Source organism: Falco peregrinus, chromosome 3, assembly GCF_023634155.1.
Source record: "Falco peregrinus isolate bFalPer1 chromosome 3, bFalPer1.pri, whole genome shotgun sequence".
NCBI classification, from domain to species: domain Eukaryota; kingdom Metazoa; phylum Chordata; class Aves; order Falconiformes; family Falconidae; genus Falco; species Falco peregrinus.
This window is the reverse complement of record NC_073723.1, coordinates 33,413,811-33,430,365: the sequence shown is the minus strand read 5'-3', so window position 1 is coordinate 33,430,365 and position 16,555 is coordinate 33,413,811. Positions and strand designations below refer to the sequence as shown.

Here is a 16,555-nt window from a genome sequence, read left to right as displayed (position 1 = left end):
CTGCCACTTTTAAGAATCATTCAATTCATACATGCATTTCTTTGATCCCTCTGATTTCTGTGTAGAAAAATGGGTGACATGGGATCAGTCAACACACTGGAATTTTCCCATGTAGAACCCGCTGCATGAAGGAAACTGAAGTGCAGAGGAAAGATGACGGATAATGGAACAACCAAACAATGTTCAATGTCAGTAAATCAAGTGGGTTTGCACACTCCGCTGAAAACAAATCCTGAATAACAGTATCATCACGACACAAACATTCTACTGTCATATCTGGTACTGCTCTACCAAAGGAGTACTGTCTTTAGGTGGCTTGTTACCAGTATGCCACAAGCAAAACTGCACAAAAATCCACCTCAGCACTTACCTTAGAGATCTCAAGAACAGCAGTATTCAGGTAATTTCTCACTATCATGTCAGCTCTGCCACAGGATGTCCTTAAAGTGAGCCTGTATCTCTCTCACCTTCTAGAAGCCACAAAGGCTATGAGGAAGATTTTAGATTTATTTTTTCTTTTTAACTAATGGGAACATCCAGTACGATCTGATGAAAGACACACAGCTTTCATAGCCTCCCCAAACCAACTGTTTCATCACTGTGAGGGTGACCAAGCACTGCAACAGGTTATGCAATCTCTTCACGGAGAGGCTGGGAAGTCTCTGCCTGTGGACATACTCAAAACCTGACCAAACACAATCCTGAGCAACCTGCTCTAGGTGACTCTGCTTGAGTAGAGGGGTTGGACTAGGTGATCTCAAGAGGTCCCTTCCAAACTAAATGATTCTGGAAAAATTCATTAAACACTACCAAAAACATACTTAGGAAAGAAAAACAAACAAGCAAAAAAACCCTAAACCAAAGCTGTAGATTATAACTCTGTCTCATCACTAAACAGAGTAGAAAGAAACAGCACCCAGAAAACACTGTTTGCATCAAAACTAAAGCTGTTTGTACTTGCCCTATAGGATTGCAAATTTTAATCAACCTGTTCTCTACCTCAGTGCGGAATGCTCAAACGCTTGACATCCAGTCTCAGTAAGCAAGGTGCCACACAAAGCAGGCAATTTAACACGACAGGTTGATGTCACTGTACTGTACCAGAAGGAGCTTGAAATCACTGCCTTTTCTGGATAAATTAGTTCTGAATTTATCTTCACTTTTTCCTTGATTCCAGGTGCCTTCTCAGATTACATGGTCAAGAGTTATTGAGTGCTTTTCCTCCAATCTACACATTATAAGTAGTATTAAGGAAAATCCGTAACAGGCTCAATCCTTTTATGGGATATTGGACTCAGACTATTCTCATTTGAGATAAAACAGTGTCACTGAGTAAGCAATTTTTTTCTTGCCAGGAGAGGATTTAGGAGGAACTGTACACCAAGGAACCCTGCATTCTCAAGAGGCCTCTCCTATTCTGATGCTGACTAATCAGTCCTGTATTTCATGAAAGTCTCACTAGTAATGATTTCCAAAAGATGCAGCTATCTCAGAAGAGTTAGTAACGCAGGTCTTTGTCCCACAAAATGTTGATAGTTATTGGAGTTTTATCTTTTAATTTTGAAATGTGTTTTATCATCTTCATTCTTGAAATTCATCACGTATCTTTTCACACTAATACATGAGACCTGAAAGTAAGAACTATTTGCTGACAGACCAAGTCAAATCTAAGGCATTCTTGGGTAAGATTCAGCTTCTATTCTATTTGCAGATTCTTATATTTGGATTCCCATACAGAAAAACTTAACATGTCCAAGTGCTTCAATCTTTTTATAGAAAATAACTAGCTGGGTAGGGTTCATGTATGCCACATACAGCATTTTTATTTCAGTGTATACCAGGGGTCCTCAAACTTTTTAAACAGGCAGCTAGCGCACGGATGCAGTGGCAGGCAGTCATCTGCGGCTGCTTGGTTTTCCCCCCCATCCCCTGGCAGGGGGGGGTGGGGGGTTCTGTAAATACCGGGGGCCAGATTGAGGACCCTGGGGTCCGTATCTGGCCCGCGGACCGTAGTTTGAGGACCCCTGGTGTATGGCAATGGGATTTCTAACAAGGTTCATATATTTTAACTGAGATCTTACAATGTTCTTAGTAACGATGTTAATTTTTTCCTCTTCCTTGCCGATACGAAAACTGCTTAGTGAAAAGCAAGCAGGTATATATCCACATAGACTTACAAAATACATCTTAAGACAATCTACATCCAAGGAACTTAGTTTAATTTGTGTTAATATGCCTCCAAACAAGCTCCAAATTAGTAAAAATTCAATGTCTACACTAAAATTCAACACTAAAATACCTCAGTGCATAGTTTTATCTATATTAACAGCAAAACATTTATTCTAGTCAATTCAGAAAAAAATACAGACTATCACCAACCATGTTTCATACTTACAATGGGGAACTACCTTCTGAAGTATGACTGGCAAGCTAGTAATATCACCTTCATGTACTAATGAGATCAGTATACTTGCAATACCCCCTTCAACACTGCCTCCAAGATCACACAGCAAATTCACCAGCTTTTACTTTCTTTTAATAACAGGTTTTCTTTCCTTTAGCTTCCTATTCAACCATCCATACTTTGCGCTTAAGACACTGATAATGATGGCTGTGATACACTGCGCGTTACTCTAACACAACATCCTGACTAATAAAGGTTCGTAATTTACCCATCCCCTTTTTTAGCTGAGCAGAATTGGAAAACTCACTGCTTTTTTATCTGTATGACAAACTAGCATACGCAGGTGGGGGCTTACACACATAGACTTAACACAAAGCAGAGAAAAGACTTTAAAAGCAGGGCTCACAAACAGTGATATACTCCTATTTCTAAAGACAAATAGATTGGATACAGTTACAACATCATCCTACAGACACAGAACCCCTAGCCCCAAAACAATTTCTTCAAATACATGCAATAGCATTTCTACTGTGTTTCTTTCCCTCTACCCAAACTGTTTGCAATTTAGCTACCATGAGCAATTTTGGAGTTCAATTGTCCACTGATTCAATTTCTGCAGGAATATAACAATGTTAAAGTGTATATATTATCAAAATTTGCCCCCTTTAGAAACTAAGGGGGGAAAATGCAAGAGATCTGACAAAAGTGACAAGAAGAGTGGGGAAAAAAGGAAATTCAAGAGCTCAAACTTTCCCATCTGTAGGCAGGTTTTCCAGCAAGTAAAGCTTTCAACTTTGGGAAAAATATAAGAGATGTAAAAAGATAGATCACAGAAGGCTGATTACTGTAATGTATTAGTTTAACCTAATTTTTCCAAAGAATAGAAATCTTAGAAGTCTAAAACTGTCTAAAATTGTGGCCAACACAGTAGTCACCTGGACACACTTCTTCAGGACAGGAATCCTATTTCTAGAAGAACTACACCCCAACGGCCTCAAAAGCAGCGTAGTACATAGCTTAAATTGATACGATAATGTTTATACCCAAGAACATTTTCCCACAATTGCTGTATGGAATGCAAACCATGAGATTTTTTTCTCTTAGCATATAAAGTATTTGAGGATTATTTCATCTCAAAGGTTAAGGTTGCACTTAGATATCCTTCACATTCATCATTTATTTCTATTCATTTCTCTCCAACAACACAGACCACAGACAATGACAACACAACTGCATTAAGCTCATTAATAGTTTTGTAGTGGCCACTGGTGTATGGACAACTTGAACACTGGAATCAGATTTTCAGCAAGCTGGAATCTACCATGATTGTTTTCTCATTTTGAAAAGAAAAAGATGGAATTCACATATAATACCAAAGCTATGTACTGTAATTTCACAGTAGGAAGCTTTAATATGATTTCATATTGACTTCAGATTTGGAAACATATGCGATCTTGTTCCTGAAAACAAACAAAAACCCAACAAAACCTCTTCCTTTGTATGGTACTTGCCCTGGTGAGATGCCAAATACCAAAACTGGGGAAGTTATGTACAAAAGTAGCAGAGCTGAACTGTCTTCTGAAGGTTTTGTCAATTTGGCAGGCTAGTCTGAAGAAAAATGTTTCCATCAAGTGGGTAGTCAAAACCTCCACAACTGTTTTTATAACTTCACTTAATACAAAAAAATGCACTTACTGGCTTTTCAAGTACAATTGGATGATCAGGAAGAAACTTTGGCTTCTTCAGTGAGAGAGAAACACTTGAAAGTTTCAGAAGGAAATCTCTGCTGTATTTGATCCTTTCTGTAAATACACAAAATTACTAAATTCAACATTGCCTTTTAAGGCATTAAGGTGGGAAACACAGAGTAGTGATTTATCTTATAAAAGGGTGGAAATGCTGCATGTAGAATATAAAAATCTGTATTAAAACCAGCAGCAATTCAAGTCTGACCTTGCATCAGGACAATATGTAGTAAATTACAGAGCATCACACTTTAACTCTATCAAATTGACTTAGTAAATATGGAGGACTATTCCAAGCTATTAATTGTTTTTATTCCAAGTTGTTTTAATGCAAAAGAACAAAAAAGGGTAAATCCAGCCTTACAATACAGACAGACTCCCTAACAGAAACACCAAAACCTGGTCTTGAAACCCTATAGAAAATCTGTTTATAACTCACACCCAAAGTGGCACATGTTTCCATGGGACAAGAGAACAAATCCTGAGTGTCTATTTTCGTGGTGCTATTAGGTTGATGACTTTCAACAGCTAAAAGTAATTATGAGATCTGCTGCATACAAATGGATTAATACAAATGAAATAATTTTGGGTGTTTTACACTGAATCAACAACAGTGAGGGGCTTTGCTTAGAACACACATGCTGAAGTTTTAACACCATCTCTCCTCTAGCATAGCCTCAGATGTAATTCTACCCATATAAGTACCCATACCCAAATAAAGTCTGTATTTTAAACTGATATTCTTAAACAAGAGCTGAAATAAGAGGAAAGAAATTAGGCAAAGAAGGAACAAAATTTATCTCTGGTTCTTAGTGACAAAGTTTATTCCTTTAATATCGTTACACAGACACTGACTACAGTTTTTGCTTCTCAGGCTGTAGGCCGCTGCAGAGAGATGCCACAAAGTCAACTATGAATTGGATTTTTTCCTGCCTTCAACTACAAATGATTGTAAAAAATGCTGAATCTATGTGAGGGCAAAAGGATAATTATAAAAATAATAAAATAAACACAAGCAAACCTGAAAACTTAGGGCTTGCTATTTTGACCCTTGTTTAAAAATGTATCAAGATGATGATTTCTGTAAGGCCTTTGACACAGTCCCTCACAACATCCTCCTCTCTAAATTGGAGAGATATGGATTTGATGGATAGACTGTTCAGCAGATGAGGAATTGGTTGGATGGCTACACCCAGAGAGTAGTGGTCAACAACTCAACATTCAGATGGAGATCAGTGACAAGTGGTGTCCCTCAGGGGTCTGTACTGGGACAAGTACTGTTCAACATCTTCATCAACGACAGACAGTGGGATCAAGTGCACCCTCAGCAACTCCACAGATGACACCAGGCTCAGTGGTGCAGCTGACACACCTGAGGGATGGGATACCATCCAGAGGGACCTGAAAAAGCTTAAGAAGTGGGCCCATGTGAACCTCATGAGGTTCAACAGTGCCAAGTGCAAGGTCCTTCACCTGCGTCAGGGCAACCCCCAGTATCAATATAGGCTGGGAGACAAAAGGAAGGACTTTTGGGGACTAATGGATGAAAAACTTGACATGAGCCGCAATGTGCACTCACAGCCCAGAAAGTCAACCACATCCTGGGCTGCATCAGAAGAAGCACGACCAGCAGCTTGAGGGACGTGATTCTGCCCCTCTACTCCACCCTGGTGAGACCCCACCTGGAGTCCTGCATTCAGTTCTATAGTCCTCAGCACAAGAAAGACATGGACCTGTTGAAGCAAAGATGATGGAGGGATGGAGCACCTCTCCTTTGAGGAAAGACAAGAGAGCTGGAGTTGTTTGCTCAGCACGGAAAGGTCAAGTCTCCAGGGAGACCTTATTGTGGCCTTTCAGTACTTAAAGGGGTCTATAAGAAAAATTGGGATGGACTTTTCAGTGAAGCCTGTAGTGATGGGACAAGGGGTAATGGTTTTAAACCAAAAAGGAGTAGTTTCACACTAGATACATGGAAGAATTTTTTTTTATGGTGAGGGTGGTAGAACACTGGAACAGGTTGCCTAGAGAGATGGTTGATGTCCAATCCCTGGAAACATTCAAGGTCAGGTTGGATGGGGCTCTGAGCAACCTGATCGAGTTGATCACTGAAGGGGGCTTGGACTAGATGACTTTTAAAGGTCCCCTCCAACCAATACCATTCTATGATTCTAAAGGAAAGCAGCATAGTGATTGAGAGAGCAGTAAAAAGCTTTTAAGAACTGCAGAGGCAGTGTCCTGGTTTCAGCTGGCATAAGAGTTGATTTTCTTCTTAGTAGCTGGTACAGTGCTTTACTGTATTTGGATTTACTATGACAATAATGTTGATAACGCACTGATGTTTCAGTTGTTACTAAGTAGTGCTTACTCTAGGCCAAGGGACTTTCTCATGCTCTGCTAGTGAACAAGTGCACAAGAAGCTGGGAGGAAGCATAGCCAGGACAGCTGACCGGAACTAGCCAAAAGGGATATTCCATACCATACAATGTCAAGAACAGTATATAAACTAGGGGCGAGTTTGCTCTGGGACTGGCTGGGCATCAGTCAGAGAATGGTGAAGAACTGTCATGTGCATCACTTGGGGTTTTTTTTTCCCCTTGGTTTTTATTCGTCCCTCTCCCTCTCCTCATAATTACAATTATTACTGGGGGGGGTGAGGGGGTTGTGGTGTTTGTTTGAGGTTTTGGTTGTTGTTGTTTGGGGTTTTTTTTTTTACTTGATTTCAAGTATTAAACTGTTCTTATCTCAACCCCTTTTCCCAATTCTCCTCCCCATCCCACCAGTGGGGGCTGGGGCAGCTGCAGAAGTGACCAAGCAGCTGTGTGGTACTTAGTTGCTGGCTGGGGTTAAACCACAACAGATAACTGAAGGCATACTACCACTGAACAGGTATCAAATGGAAATTATTATATAGAACTTAAGGTACAGCTGGAAATAAAAACGGAGTTCCAGTGGAAATTTCACAGTGTGATGGAAGAAAGGAGGGAAGAGAAAAAAAGAAAGAAAAGGTGGGTGTGTGGCGGGGCTGGGGCAGGGAGACTTCTTTGTAGGCATTAGCTGAACAACAGGACCTTTAAAATTGTGTTAATCTGAAGGGAAGTGTTACAACAACCATCAAAAAAATAAAAGCCCTTTGAAAAATGCTGGGAAGTTTGACATTATGGACAAATGTGCAACAGACTTAGGAAGGCATCAGAGAGCAATTAACCACTAAAAAAAGTTCCAAAGTGATGGCTTATAAAAGAGACCAGGATCTGATGAGAAGCCATTTAAGATCTTGTAGAACACAATCTCTACATACCACAAGTACAACAAATGAGAAAGGATCAGAAAGTGACAACCAAACAGACAGAACTTTACAAGCCTGACACCAAACTAGATCCAAAGAACAGAACATTATTCTGTTTACCAAGATCAAGAATAAACAAACTCAAGCTTGAAAGGGGATACATGTTAGACTCACTTTCAAGTCTGTAACACACTACAGTATAGAATTACTGCTCAAGAACCTTGGTCTCGGTAACCTCAGATTGAGGAAAACCAGGAAAGGCTCGATAAAATTTAACAGAATTCATTAATTTCTTGATTACTAAGACCAACAGAACAAATGAAGTCTCCAGAGATTACTTAAAGACTGGAGATTACAGATGGATATTTGAGATGCCTGATTACAGGAAGACATGAACAGAAAAAATTGCCTCAATGAACTGATGAGCTACCCTGGATCACTGTCACAGTTCCACTGACATCTTTAAGAATGAAGAATTAGACAGGAAGCAGTGCACAGGAAGACTGTGCGAATATATTTGGAATCTGAGATTATCTATTAATTTAAAAAACAAAAAAACAAAAAAACCATAAAAGTTTGGCTTGTTTAAACTTACCAAACCAAGACAAGAAGAGTTATGCTTAATGAGTACTGAATGACAGGCAGTACAGAAAGAAAAGCATAAAGAACAAATCTTAAGGACAGCCAGCGTTGACACACAAAATTGTCCAGGACTAAACATTAAAGAAATTAAGTGATTTCTAACCATCAGAAAATAAGTATCGCAGAAGCATTGTAGTAAGAGTAGGAAAAAGATGCCAAACTACTAAATTCTTCAACTGGTTGCACACACTAGTCTGTATGCCACAACATATCCCTGCAACAGGCTAAAGGATGCAACTCAAACATGTACTTCTACACACAGAAGTAATTTACACAAAACCCAGGATTTTGTGTGAAAAGAAGTTTTATGCTCAGGTTTTTGGTTTGTTGGTTTTTTGGTGTGTTTTTTTTTTAAATCAACCAAACAAAACCAAAGAAAAAAACAAAAGACACAGGTACACCCTTTTATGTAAGCAAGTCCACCAGTGGAGGTTTCCCACCTCAGTTATGGCCAAGTTTTACATTTTCACTACAGTGTTATGTGAAAAACAGAAAGGTTTCATACTGCTCTCAAATTGTGGTACAGAAGGAAGCCAAACTCTCAAAGCAATGGCTAATTGGAAAAGTAATATGCACCCCACATCACTTCAAAGTTCAACTGTCTCCCATCCAGAAAATACAATTCTGAGACAGATCTCCATCCAATGTTTTACCTTTCTTTGCTTCTGATTCATGCTGGTTTGGTTGATGGGGCATCACAGTTTGAGTTAAGATCTTCACTTCAGTCATTTCCGATAACTAAAATAGGGAGGAAAGAATTAAACATTTTGTGATATATTTCACAAAATCAAGTCATGAAGTCCATTTTCTTTAAGCATCCTTTAAAACAAGGATGCATGTTTCTGGGTTTCTTAGTTAAAAATAACAGCTGTAGCACAGTTTCAGTAATCAATTTAGATTTTGGACAAATAATACTTTCTGTGCATGAAGAAAACTGGATTCCGTTCATTTTTTCTACTCCTTGAAACTGAATCACTGTTGTCTTTATAGTGTAAGAGCAGTCTGAAAAGAAACAGTCTTGCACAAACCAAACTGTAGTCAGACCTCTAGCTATTTATAACAGCTGATGCACCTCCAATATGAAAGATTAAGGTCCTCCAAAAGAATTGCAAAACCACCTACAAATAGGAATATTGATAATGTTAAATGCTTGAGAAGCTTAATTTGAACGTGTAGAATGTTTGTTACTCTTGATTGCCTACAATAAGGAATAGTTCAATGACCTACAAAGCAGTATAGGTAAGCACAACTGAGACAGCAACCAGTGCTTTTGCTAGTTTTTAAAAAGAGCACAATTACCTCCTCCTTTTATCTCACCCAGAACACAGCCAAAAGCTGCTACACTGGCGAGTAATGAAAGCTGGAAAGACGTTCCTTAAGACAAAAGAGACTTGGATTCTCTAACTTAGCAAAATGTTTCGTAAGGATCAAGACCCAACACCCGCAATATACCACCAAGTTCCTTTCGGTTGCTAAAACCTTGAAGTTAGCATTTTGGAAAGCAGGAAATAAGTTTACCCTCAGCATTTTGTCTTGGCTCCCAAAAGGCTCCACAGGTTTGACTGAGGAATTTTAATCTCATTTTCTGTACCTCAAATAGATCTGAGGTAGTAGACTCAACACTTTGCAGATCTTCTGAAAAGTCTTTGCATACCATGAAGGAATAAAAATTATTCTTTGCTTTAAATTAGCCAGTTTAGGGCACAGTGAGTATTCAGGCATTTTTACTCTAAACACCAGTTTGGTGGAAATTCCCTAGAGTCAAGGCTGACACCTTAAATACAATCACTGTACTCATTATTATTGTAGCTCTTCTCCACCTCCCCTAAGGCTTAAGACTACAAGCTTCAGACTACAAGTTCATCGGACAGTAGTTTTAATTCTGTAATTCACTGTTCTTTACACTCACAGTTGAATCTAACACTGACCAGCACTCCTGATGTGCCATAATGATGATTCTTTTTTCCTGGCAGAAGTCTAACCAGCTTTAAGCCTGCATACTAAATATAACAGAGTAAAGCAGTTTGGAGAATTAGGTTGCCAGATTCTTCTTCAGTTCTTTTACTGCTTTAAGAACCTAGTTTGCCAGTTGGCTTTTTTTTTTTCTTTTGTTTCTAAAACCTCCTTTATTTTTTAAAATCTATTTATAAATTAGTGGCAAAACCAATCTGTTGTACTTTTTAATATCTTCACCATTCACCATACTTTCCAAAAAGTAACCTGCATCCTAACTTGTATATAACCTGAATGTTTATTCTGTCTTTAATAGACACCTGGTATGTAAGACTATGACTGGTATAAAAAGTTGTAACAAGCTGGTTTTCCTTTAGCAGTATTAACTGTATGCCAACAGTTGTTCTTGTTTTTCACCTTAAAGCGTGTTTAGCGTTATGCTCATTTATCTTCTGTAAAAGGAAATATACTGGAGGAGGAAGGAAAGGGAATGAAGATAAGTTTTGTGTCTGTAGATACAAAGCACTATTACTGTCTTGATGAAGAGGCAGAAAGATTTAAAGTACCTGAAATACAATTAAAATTTTGAAAAGCAAATCCTTGAAGGGGAAAAAAAACCCCATTACTCTAGGAATAGGGTCATTAATTCACCCTATCAGGAGCCAAAGAGCAAATGGATAACAACATACAAGTTTCTCAGATAATCCTGATGCCTTCTGAAACTTAGAGAATGTTCAGCAACATTAATTAAAGGGTGATAATACATCACTATATTATCAAATTCAGGTCCCAGTATCTTCAGAACTAGATACTGAATGTTCCTGCTTGGAACAATATTCTGTGAAGCTACTATGCCAGCCTCCAGGCCAATGCTGCCCATCAAGTAGGGGTTCATAGGGTACTAATCAGCTGGTATTTGGAGGTACTCATGAAATAGCCAACAGCCAAAAGTATTAAAAAAGCTTTTCAATATCCTCGGCCAAAGTTTTTAAAAATATTAATAATACGGACACATTAACTTCAAAGAAATGCAGTATTTAGCTATATGTAGCCACATATTGATGACACAAGAGTACTACAAAGACCACAGGCCTATTCAAAAAGGGAATAGTTTACTCTCCTAAATAAGTATCACTCAAGAGACAAGTGTAACTGATAATTTCCCTGTGTGTGATCAAGGATAAGCTACCAACCCTTTGACATTTATATTTTTTTTTAAATTCAAAGGCTGCTCCCACACAGTTCATACAATAAAGGAAAGACTACAGGATTAGTAGACGTCTTCTGAAATAAAAAAATGAAGAAACAGACACTTGGTCTAACAAAAAAAAAACAACAACAAACCCCAAACAAAAATTGTCAATATGCTCTGAAGAATATTCAAATCAGTATCAACAGAAAATCAAATTCAGACTATGAAACATTAAGCATTCCAGTTGGAACACTACAAACTTCATTTTGCATCAAATAGCTACAACCAATTTCAGGTTTGAAGAACACATTGTACCATGTCTAAACCCAAGTATTTCTGGCAATAAAGCACTAGTGCTTCTGGTTTTCTGAATGTTAACATCTGTTTATTGCCTGGTCCAGCATAGCCAATGAAACAGAACTACAGGATGCACCGGAACTGTTTAATTGTCTAGTTTTGTGACGTTTGCTGCCTAAAATGAATTTGGACATTTGCTAGCAGAACTAAAAAAATAGTTATTTATAATGTTATTCTTTACACATAATCAGCAAAGACTGAATATGTGTATTTTAAGTTTAAAATAGCTGTTTTAAATTCAGTGAAGGCTAAAGAGACACCACACAGATTTTCATAAGACTCTTAAGTAACTCACAAGATAAAACTTTTCAGCTAGTAATATCATGGAAGGGCATTCCCAAAACTCTTACTTAACACTTCTGGTTTATAACATGTGGATTCAAGGACACTCCTAGCTGGAAATACAGTTTACTTTTCATTTGGTAACAGAAGGGATCAGCTGACCTCCAATTTATAGCACTCTAGAACACACTCCATCAACTTTGCCATCTACTATTTACTCAACACTCACCCTGTCAACCTTACTCTGCAAACATGCTTCAGTGTTGCTAGGTAATTCAGTCTGAATGTTAAAAGCAATGGCTGATGCTGGTGAAGATAAGAAAAAGCATTAAGAAAAAATACTGTAAAGACTCCATGTTTTTATTTTGTGACACTGTAAGAACACCGAAATCCAACTGCAACGAGATTATACAGGTATTTACTCACAACTTAAAAGCTCTAGATCACTATAGGACCACTTTTCCATTTCCTCCATGAATTTAAAAAAAAAAAAAACCATAAAAATTTATCATCTCACCTTCTGTCATCTAGGTGACATCAGCACAGTTGCTACTGTTTCTCTGGCCACCAAAAATTTCTAACTTAATGGTCATAATAGCTGTAGTATTGCAATATTGAGAAGGTATACAGAGATTTAAAAACAAAACCAAAATATACATACCTGACATAAACAATGCATGATTTTTTTCCTTAGGCATTTTTTTGTTTGTTTCAAACTTGTCTGAACACTAAACAGGAACTGTATGGTGCCGTATATTGTACTTGCAATAAAACCTAAACAATAATCTATTTGTTTAATGATGTGTATTTTGTTTTCAATAGCAAGAGTCAACCAACCCAAGAAATCCAAATTTATTATATAGAGAAGCCTGATCCAGCTTTCTGAAGCCAGAATTTCACATGCCAAGCTAGAACACCTCAAACAGTTCTGCGTAAACTTAATGTAGTTTAAATTCAGATTTCATCACAAGAGATGACCTAGCAAGATCAACACACAACAAGATATACACCACTGTAGCTTGAACAATCATTGCCAAAAAAAAAAAATCCAAGTCACCTTACACGTCCTTGCTATCTTCTTAAAAGCAACTGAAACTTTGCAAAGTGAACTGTATCTTAGCCATGCTACTCACCTTGTTTAGAAGGCAGATGACGCACAGGTCGTGCTGGCTGAAGGGATTTACCAATAAACGTTTTAGTTTCTGCTAACATTTTGAAGCATCGCACTTTAAAAAAAGCAGCAGAAATCAATACAGAGCATTCAGTTTCACATACAGATGTTAAGTGAGGAGAGCAGTCTATCTATCGCTCGTTAGCTGCATTTAACAAGAGGATATACTGTATTTTAGTATCTGGGCATGAAAAAGAAGAAAGGCCTAACACAGAAATTTTCTTAGATGATAGAATATGCTGGACAAAATCTGCATAAAGACAGAATCAGACATCTCATTTTTCCTTCCAATTTAGCTACTCTAGCTTCTTCTCAAAAAGTTGGTTTTGTCCTGTATGTATGTCTGTATGCTTGGAGAAAGGAGATGGGGACACATAATGGAATATTTTCTAACCATTTAATTCCATGGGGTAGTTAACATCAGTGTACCCTTAACAGTCTGCTTGCTGCACAGGGGTTCCTTTTATATATATCCACGTAAACTTGCATAATTTTTTTTAATATCTGATTAAATTTATATTGTTTTGCATCTTCCCACTCAATTTAGCTGCTATAGAAGCACCAAAAACTGCTAAAGTGGTGCTGGGCTAACAAGTCTCCTCCTATAAATAAACCATCATTTGTAAAACCTTAATTTGTAGTATCCATTTCTTAATTATTCTCCTTCCCAGCCCTATCTCCTTTGCCAATTGGGAGATTTCATTATTTCAAGGAACTTCAGCTTCTTTTAGAGAAAAAGAATAGCAAAACCCACAATCCACACAGTAATAATGGTACTGAAATTCTGTTTTCTCTAAGACACTTTACAGGACAAGGGAATAATTGTTACATCAAAAAAGATTCCAAGGAAACTATCATGACTTCTAGAGATGAAACTATAGAGATTATTATCTGATCTCATTATGGAACAGGAAAAGAGAGGTTGAGCTATTTAAAATATGATCCAGTATCACTCCCCACTTTAACTGGTCTTTGCATTATAGCAAACAAAAAAAAAATCATCTGACCATTTACTATGTTATAATCTTTTGAACTTGAACACTGAACTTTTAATATACTCAAGTAGAATTTTCCAACATAGCCAGTTTGGACCCATTCAGGCAGGTCTAGAAACCAACTATTAAATTGTTACAGTCTGAATTAGAACACTTGAGATAAAGGCAGAATAAATTTCTGTTTTGATTCCCTAGTTTTCCTACCTTCTCATCTTAAAAAAGAATGACTTGAAAGCTGTAGCCAAAAACAACTGTGAAAAGTCCTGTAGCTGAATGCATTGAGACTACCGACATGCAAAATATACTTAATTTTATCCAGATTAGGAATGCTTCTTCAAACCATATTTATACTAGATACTAGATTTCTGCATAAAGCAATGCAGTAACATTTGCATCAGAAGGTTAAAAAAAGTGTTTTCCTCCATATCCTGATTGCAAATGACATGCACACTTTTTAAAACCAGGAAAAAGTGTTTTAAGCAGCTGGCTATTTTCTAGAACGTAGCACACCTGTATTTCTTTAAGGTATTCTCCTGCTAATGAAAACAAAATGACCTGTGGTGACAGCAAAACAACATATTTTTTCCCTTCTGCTGCCCCCTGAATTTCCATTAGGAGGATGCCTAAGCAACCACTTACTCCCAAAGCAAACAAAACAGAAGAGTATGAGAGAGAGGGGGAGTCTGAGCAGGGGTGAAATCTAGTACAGCGCTGTAACAGCTCTATTTCCTCTTTTAAGCAGAAGAGCCTAGAAAAGGCCTCAAGTTATCTAGCACAACCTTCTAAATTAAGTGTTCTATCTGACTAGAATCAAGAAAAGCGGATAATGATTAAACAGCTGAGAAATACACTGCTTCCATGAGAGATTACAGCGGCAGGGGCACCTCCTGCTCCCCAAGACATCCCCCTACAAAGGCCATATTGCTTCTCAGGAGTTACCCCAGCTGATGACCTGCCCACCAGAAAGGAGCCTTCCACAGTAGCTCACAGGCCTAGCAGGATTTCTCTATGACTTTTTGGGGTTTTTCTGGCATCTTAACAAACTGGACATTTGCAGCAGCTTATGAGGGCCCATCTGAAACGTTCTTTGGAAGATTTTTTCCCCCCGAGAACGTAACACAAATTTTGTGAAAGATCTCCCCATGAGCAACCCGAAACTGACCACCTCCCCTTACCAAAGGAGGCACAGCACTCGGAGCTCCGAGCGCACACCTCAACCCACAAGGAAACACACCGGCTCCCCCCAGCCTGACAGAAGCCGCCCCCTCCCCGCGCGGGGCAGGACCTGGCAGCTCCCCCCCCCCCGCCGGCCACCTCACCGCCGGCAGCCCTCCCGCCCCGCTGCGGGCCGTGGGACGCCAAGGGCTGCCCCGGCCCACCTCTGACCGCCTCCCCGGGCAGCCTTCCCCAGCCGCGGGCAGCGCCTCCGCCGCGGGACCCCCGCCGGGCAGGGGGGCGCCGCTCTCCCTCAGCGGCGGGCGGGACCGGCCTTGGCGCGGCTCCAGCCGCAGCCGCGTGCGGGGCGGGGGCGGGCGCTCGGGCCGCCTAACGGTCGCGCCTCTGAGGGGGTGGCGGTCGCAGCCGAATGGCGGTCGGTAGCGTCCCGTAGCGGGGCCGTCGTGACTTCTTGCCACTCTCCGTTGTGGTTTGAGGTCGTGGTGCCGGCCCGCCCAGGCGGAGGAGAGGCAAGCTGAGGTGCTGCTGCCACCTCCCTCTTGTGCCACGGCTGAGACTGGAAATAAAGGTGGTGGCACTTGCGGGCCCACACAGTGTAGTCATGTTTCACCAGGGCCTTAACGTGGAAAACAGAACAAAATAAGTGACTTTGGAACACAAGTGTGAGGCCTCCCTCCGCAACTAAGCTCATCCACAACAAAAAGGAAAGTCCCCAGGCCTGGGGGAGCCCTTAGGTGTGATTTGAGAATCTGCAAATGGCCCTTGCCAACCTGCCCAGTTGCACCAACTGGTGACACGGGTATGAGGGACCAGAGAATGGCCCCTGGTTTTTCATTTCTGTAAGTAAGGGCATTCTGCATGTTTTGGAAATGATTATTTTTTTCTTAGAACATGCAATCAACATGGAATCAACAGTATCAATTGTTCAAAAACATCAACAATAACAATGGAAACACCCTGCAAACTCCCAAAGGGCCAGACTGATATTCGTGATGTTAATTTGTTAGGTTCCAGATAGTCTCCTTTATTACTTAAGTATTCATGAAAAGCGCTTAACTTCTTTGTAAAATGTTTTGGTTTTGGTTTAATATTTCATAGCATCTACTACCTGACTGCAGAGGTTCAACATAAGTAGGTAACGTCAACTATGTGACTTCATTATATAAATAGCAAGTAAAATAATAGGTATTTAATTATTAATATCCAATGTTAAAATTTACAATCCTGGTTTGTTACATAATAAAAACTTATTTTGTTCCACCAAGCATTTTGGTTCTTCTTTGCTGTGGACTCTTGAATTTATTTTTCTTAAGTTAGGTACACAGGGTTGAATACTGTCCCTGAAAGCGTGG

The 16,555-nt window shown here is 39.3% G+C and overlaps 1 protein-coding gene across 2 annotated transcripts in view; it reads right to left on the bottom strand.

The window, feature by feature from the left end:
- Positions 1 to 15,521, bottom strand: part of C3H8orf88 (chromosome 3 C8orf88 homolog) — a 34,768-nt gene extending 19,247 nt beyond the window's left edge. Inside the window, exons 1-5 of one of the 2 annotated variants that reach the window (XM_055798276.1) lie at positions 15,407 to 15,521; positions 12,995 to 13,087; positions 12,091 to 12,167; positions 8,731 to 8,815; positions 4,100 to 4,206 (exon numbers count right to left, since the gene is read on the bottom strand). In XM_055798276.1, the coding sequence (XP_055654251.1) occupies positions 4,100 to 4,206; positions 8,731 to 8,815; positions 12,091 to 12,167; positions 12,995 to 13,073 (348 nt within the window). In that variant the 5' untranslated portion in view covers positions 13,074 to 13,087; positions 15,407 to 15,521. Of the gene's footprint in view, positions 1 to 4,099; positions 4,207 to 8,730; positions 8,816 to 12,090; positions 12,168 to 12,994; positions 13,174 to 15,406 lie in introns of those variants that run through there. The other variant, XM_027777753.2, reaches the window with a different exon arrangement.
- Positions 15,522 to 16,555: the final 1,034 nt, after the last annotated feature.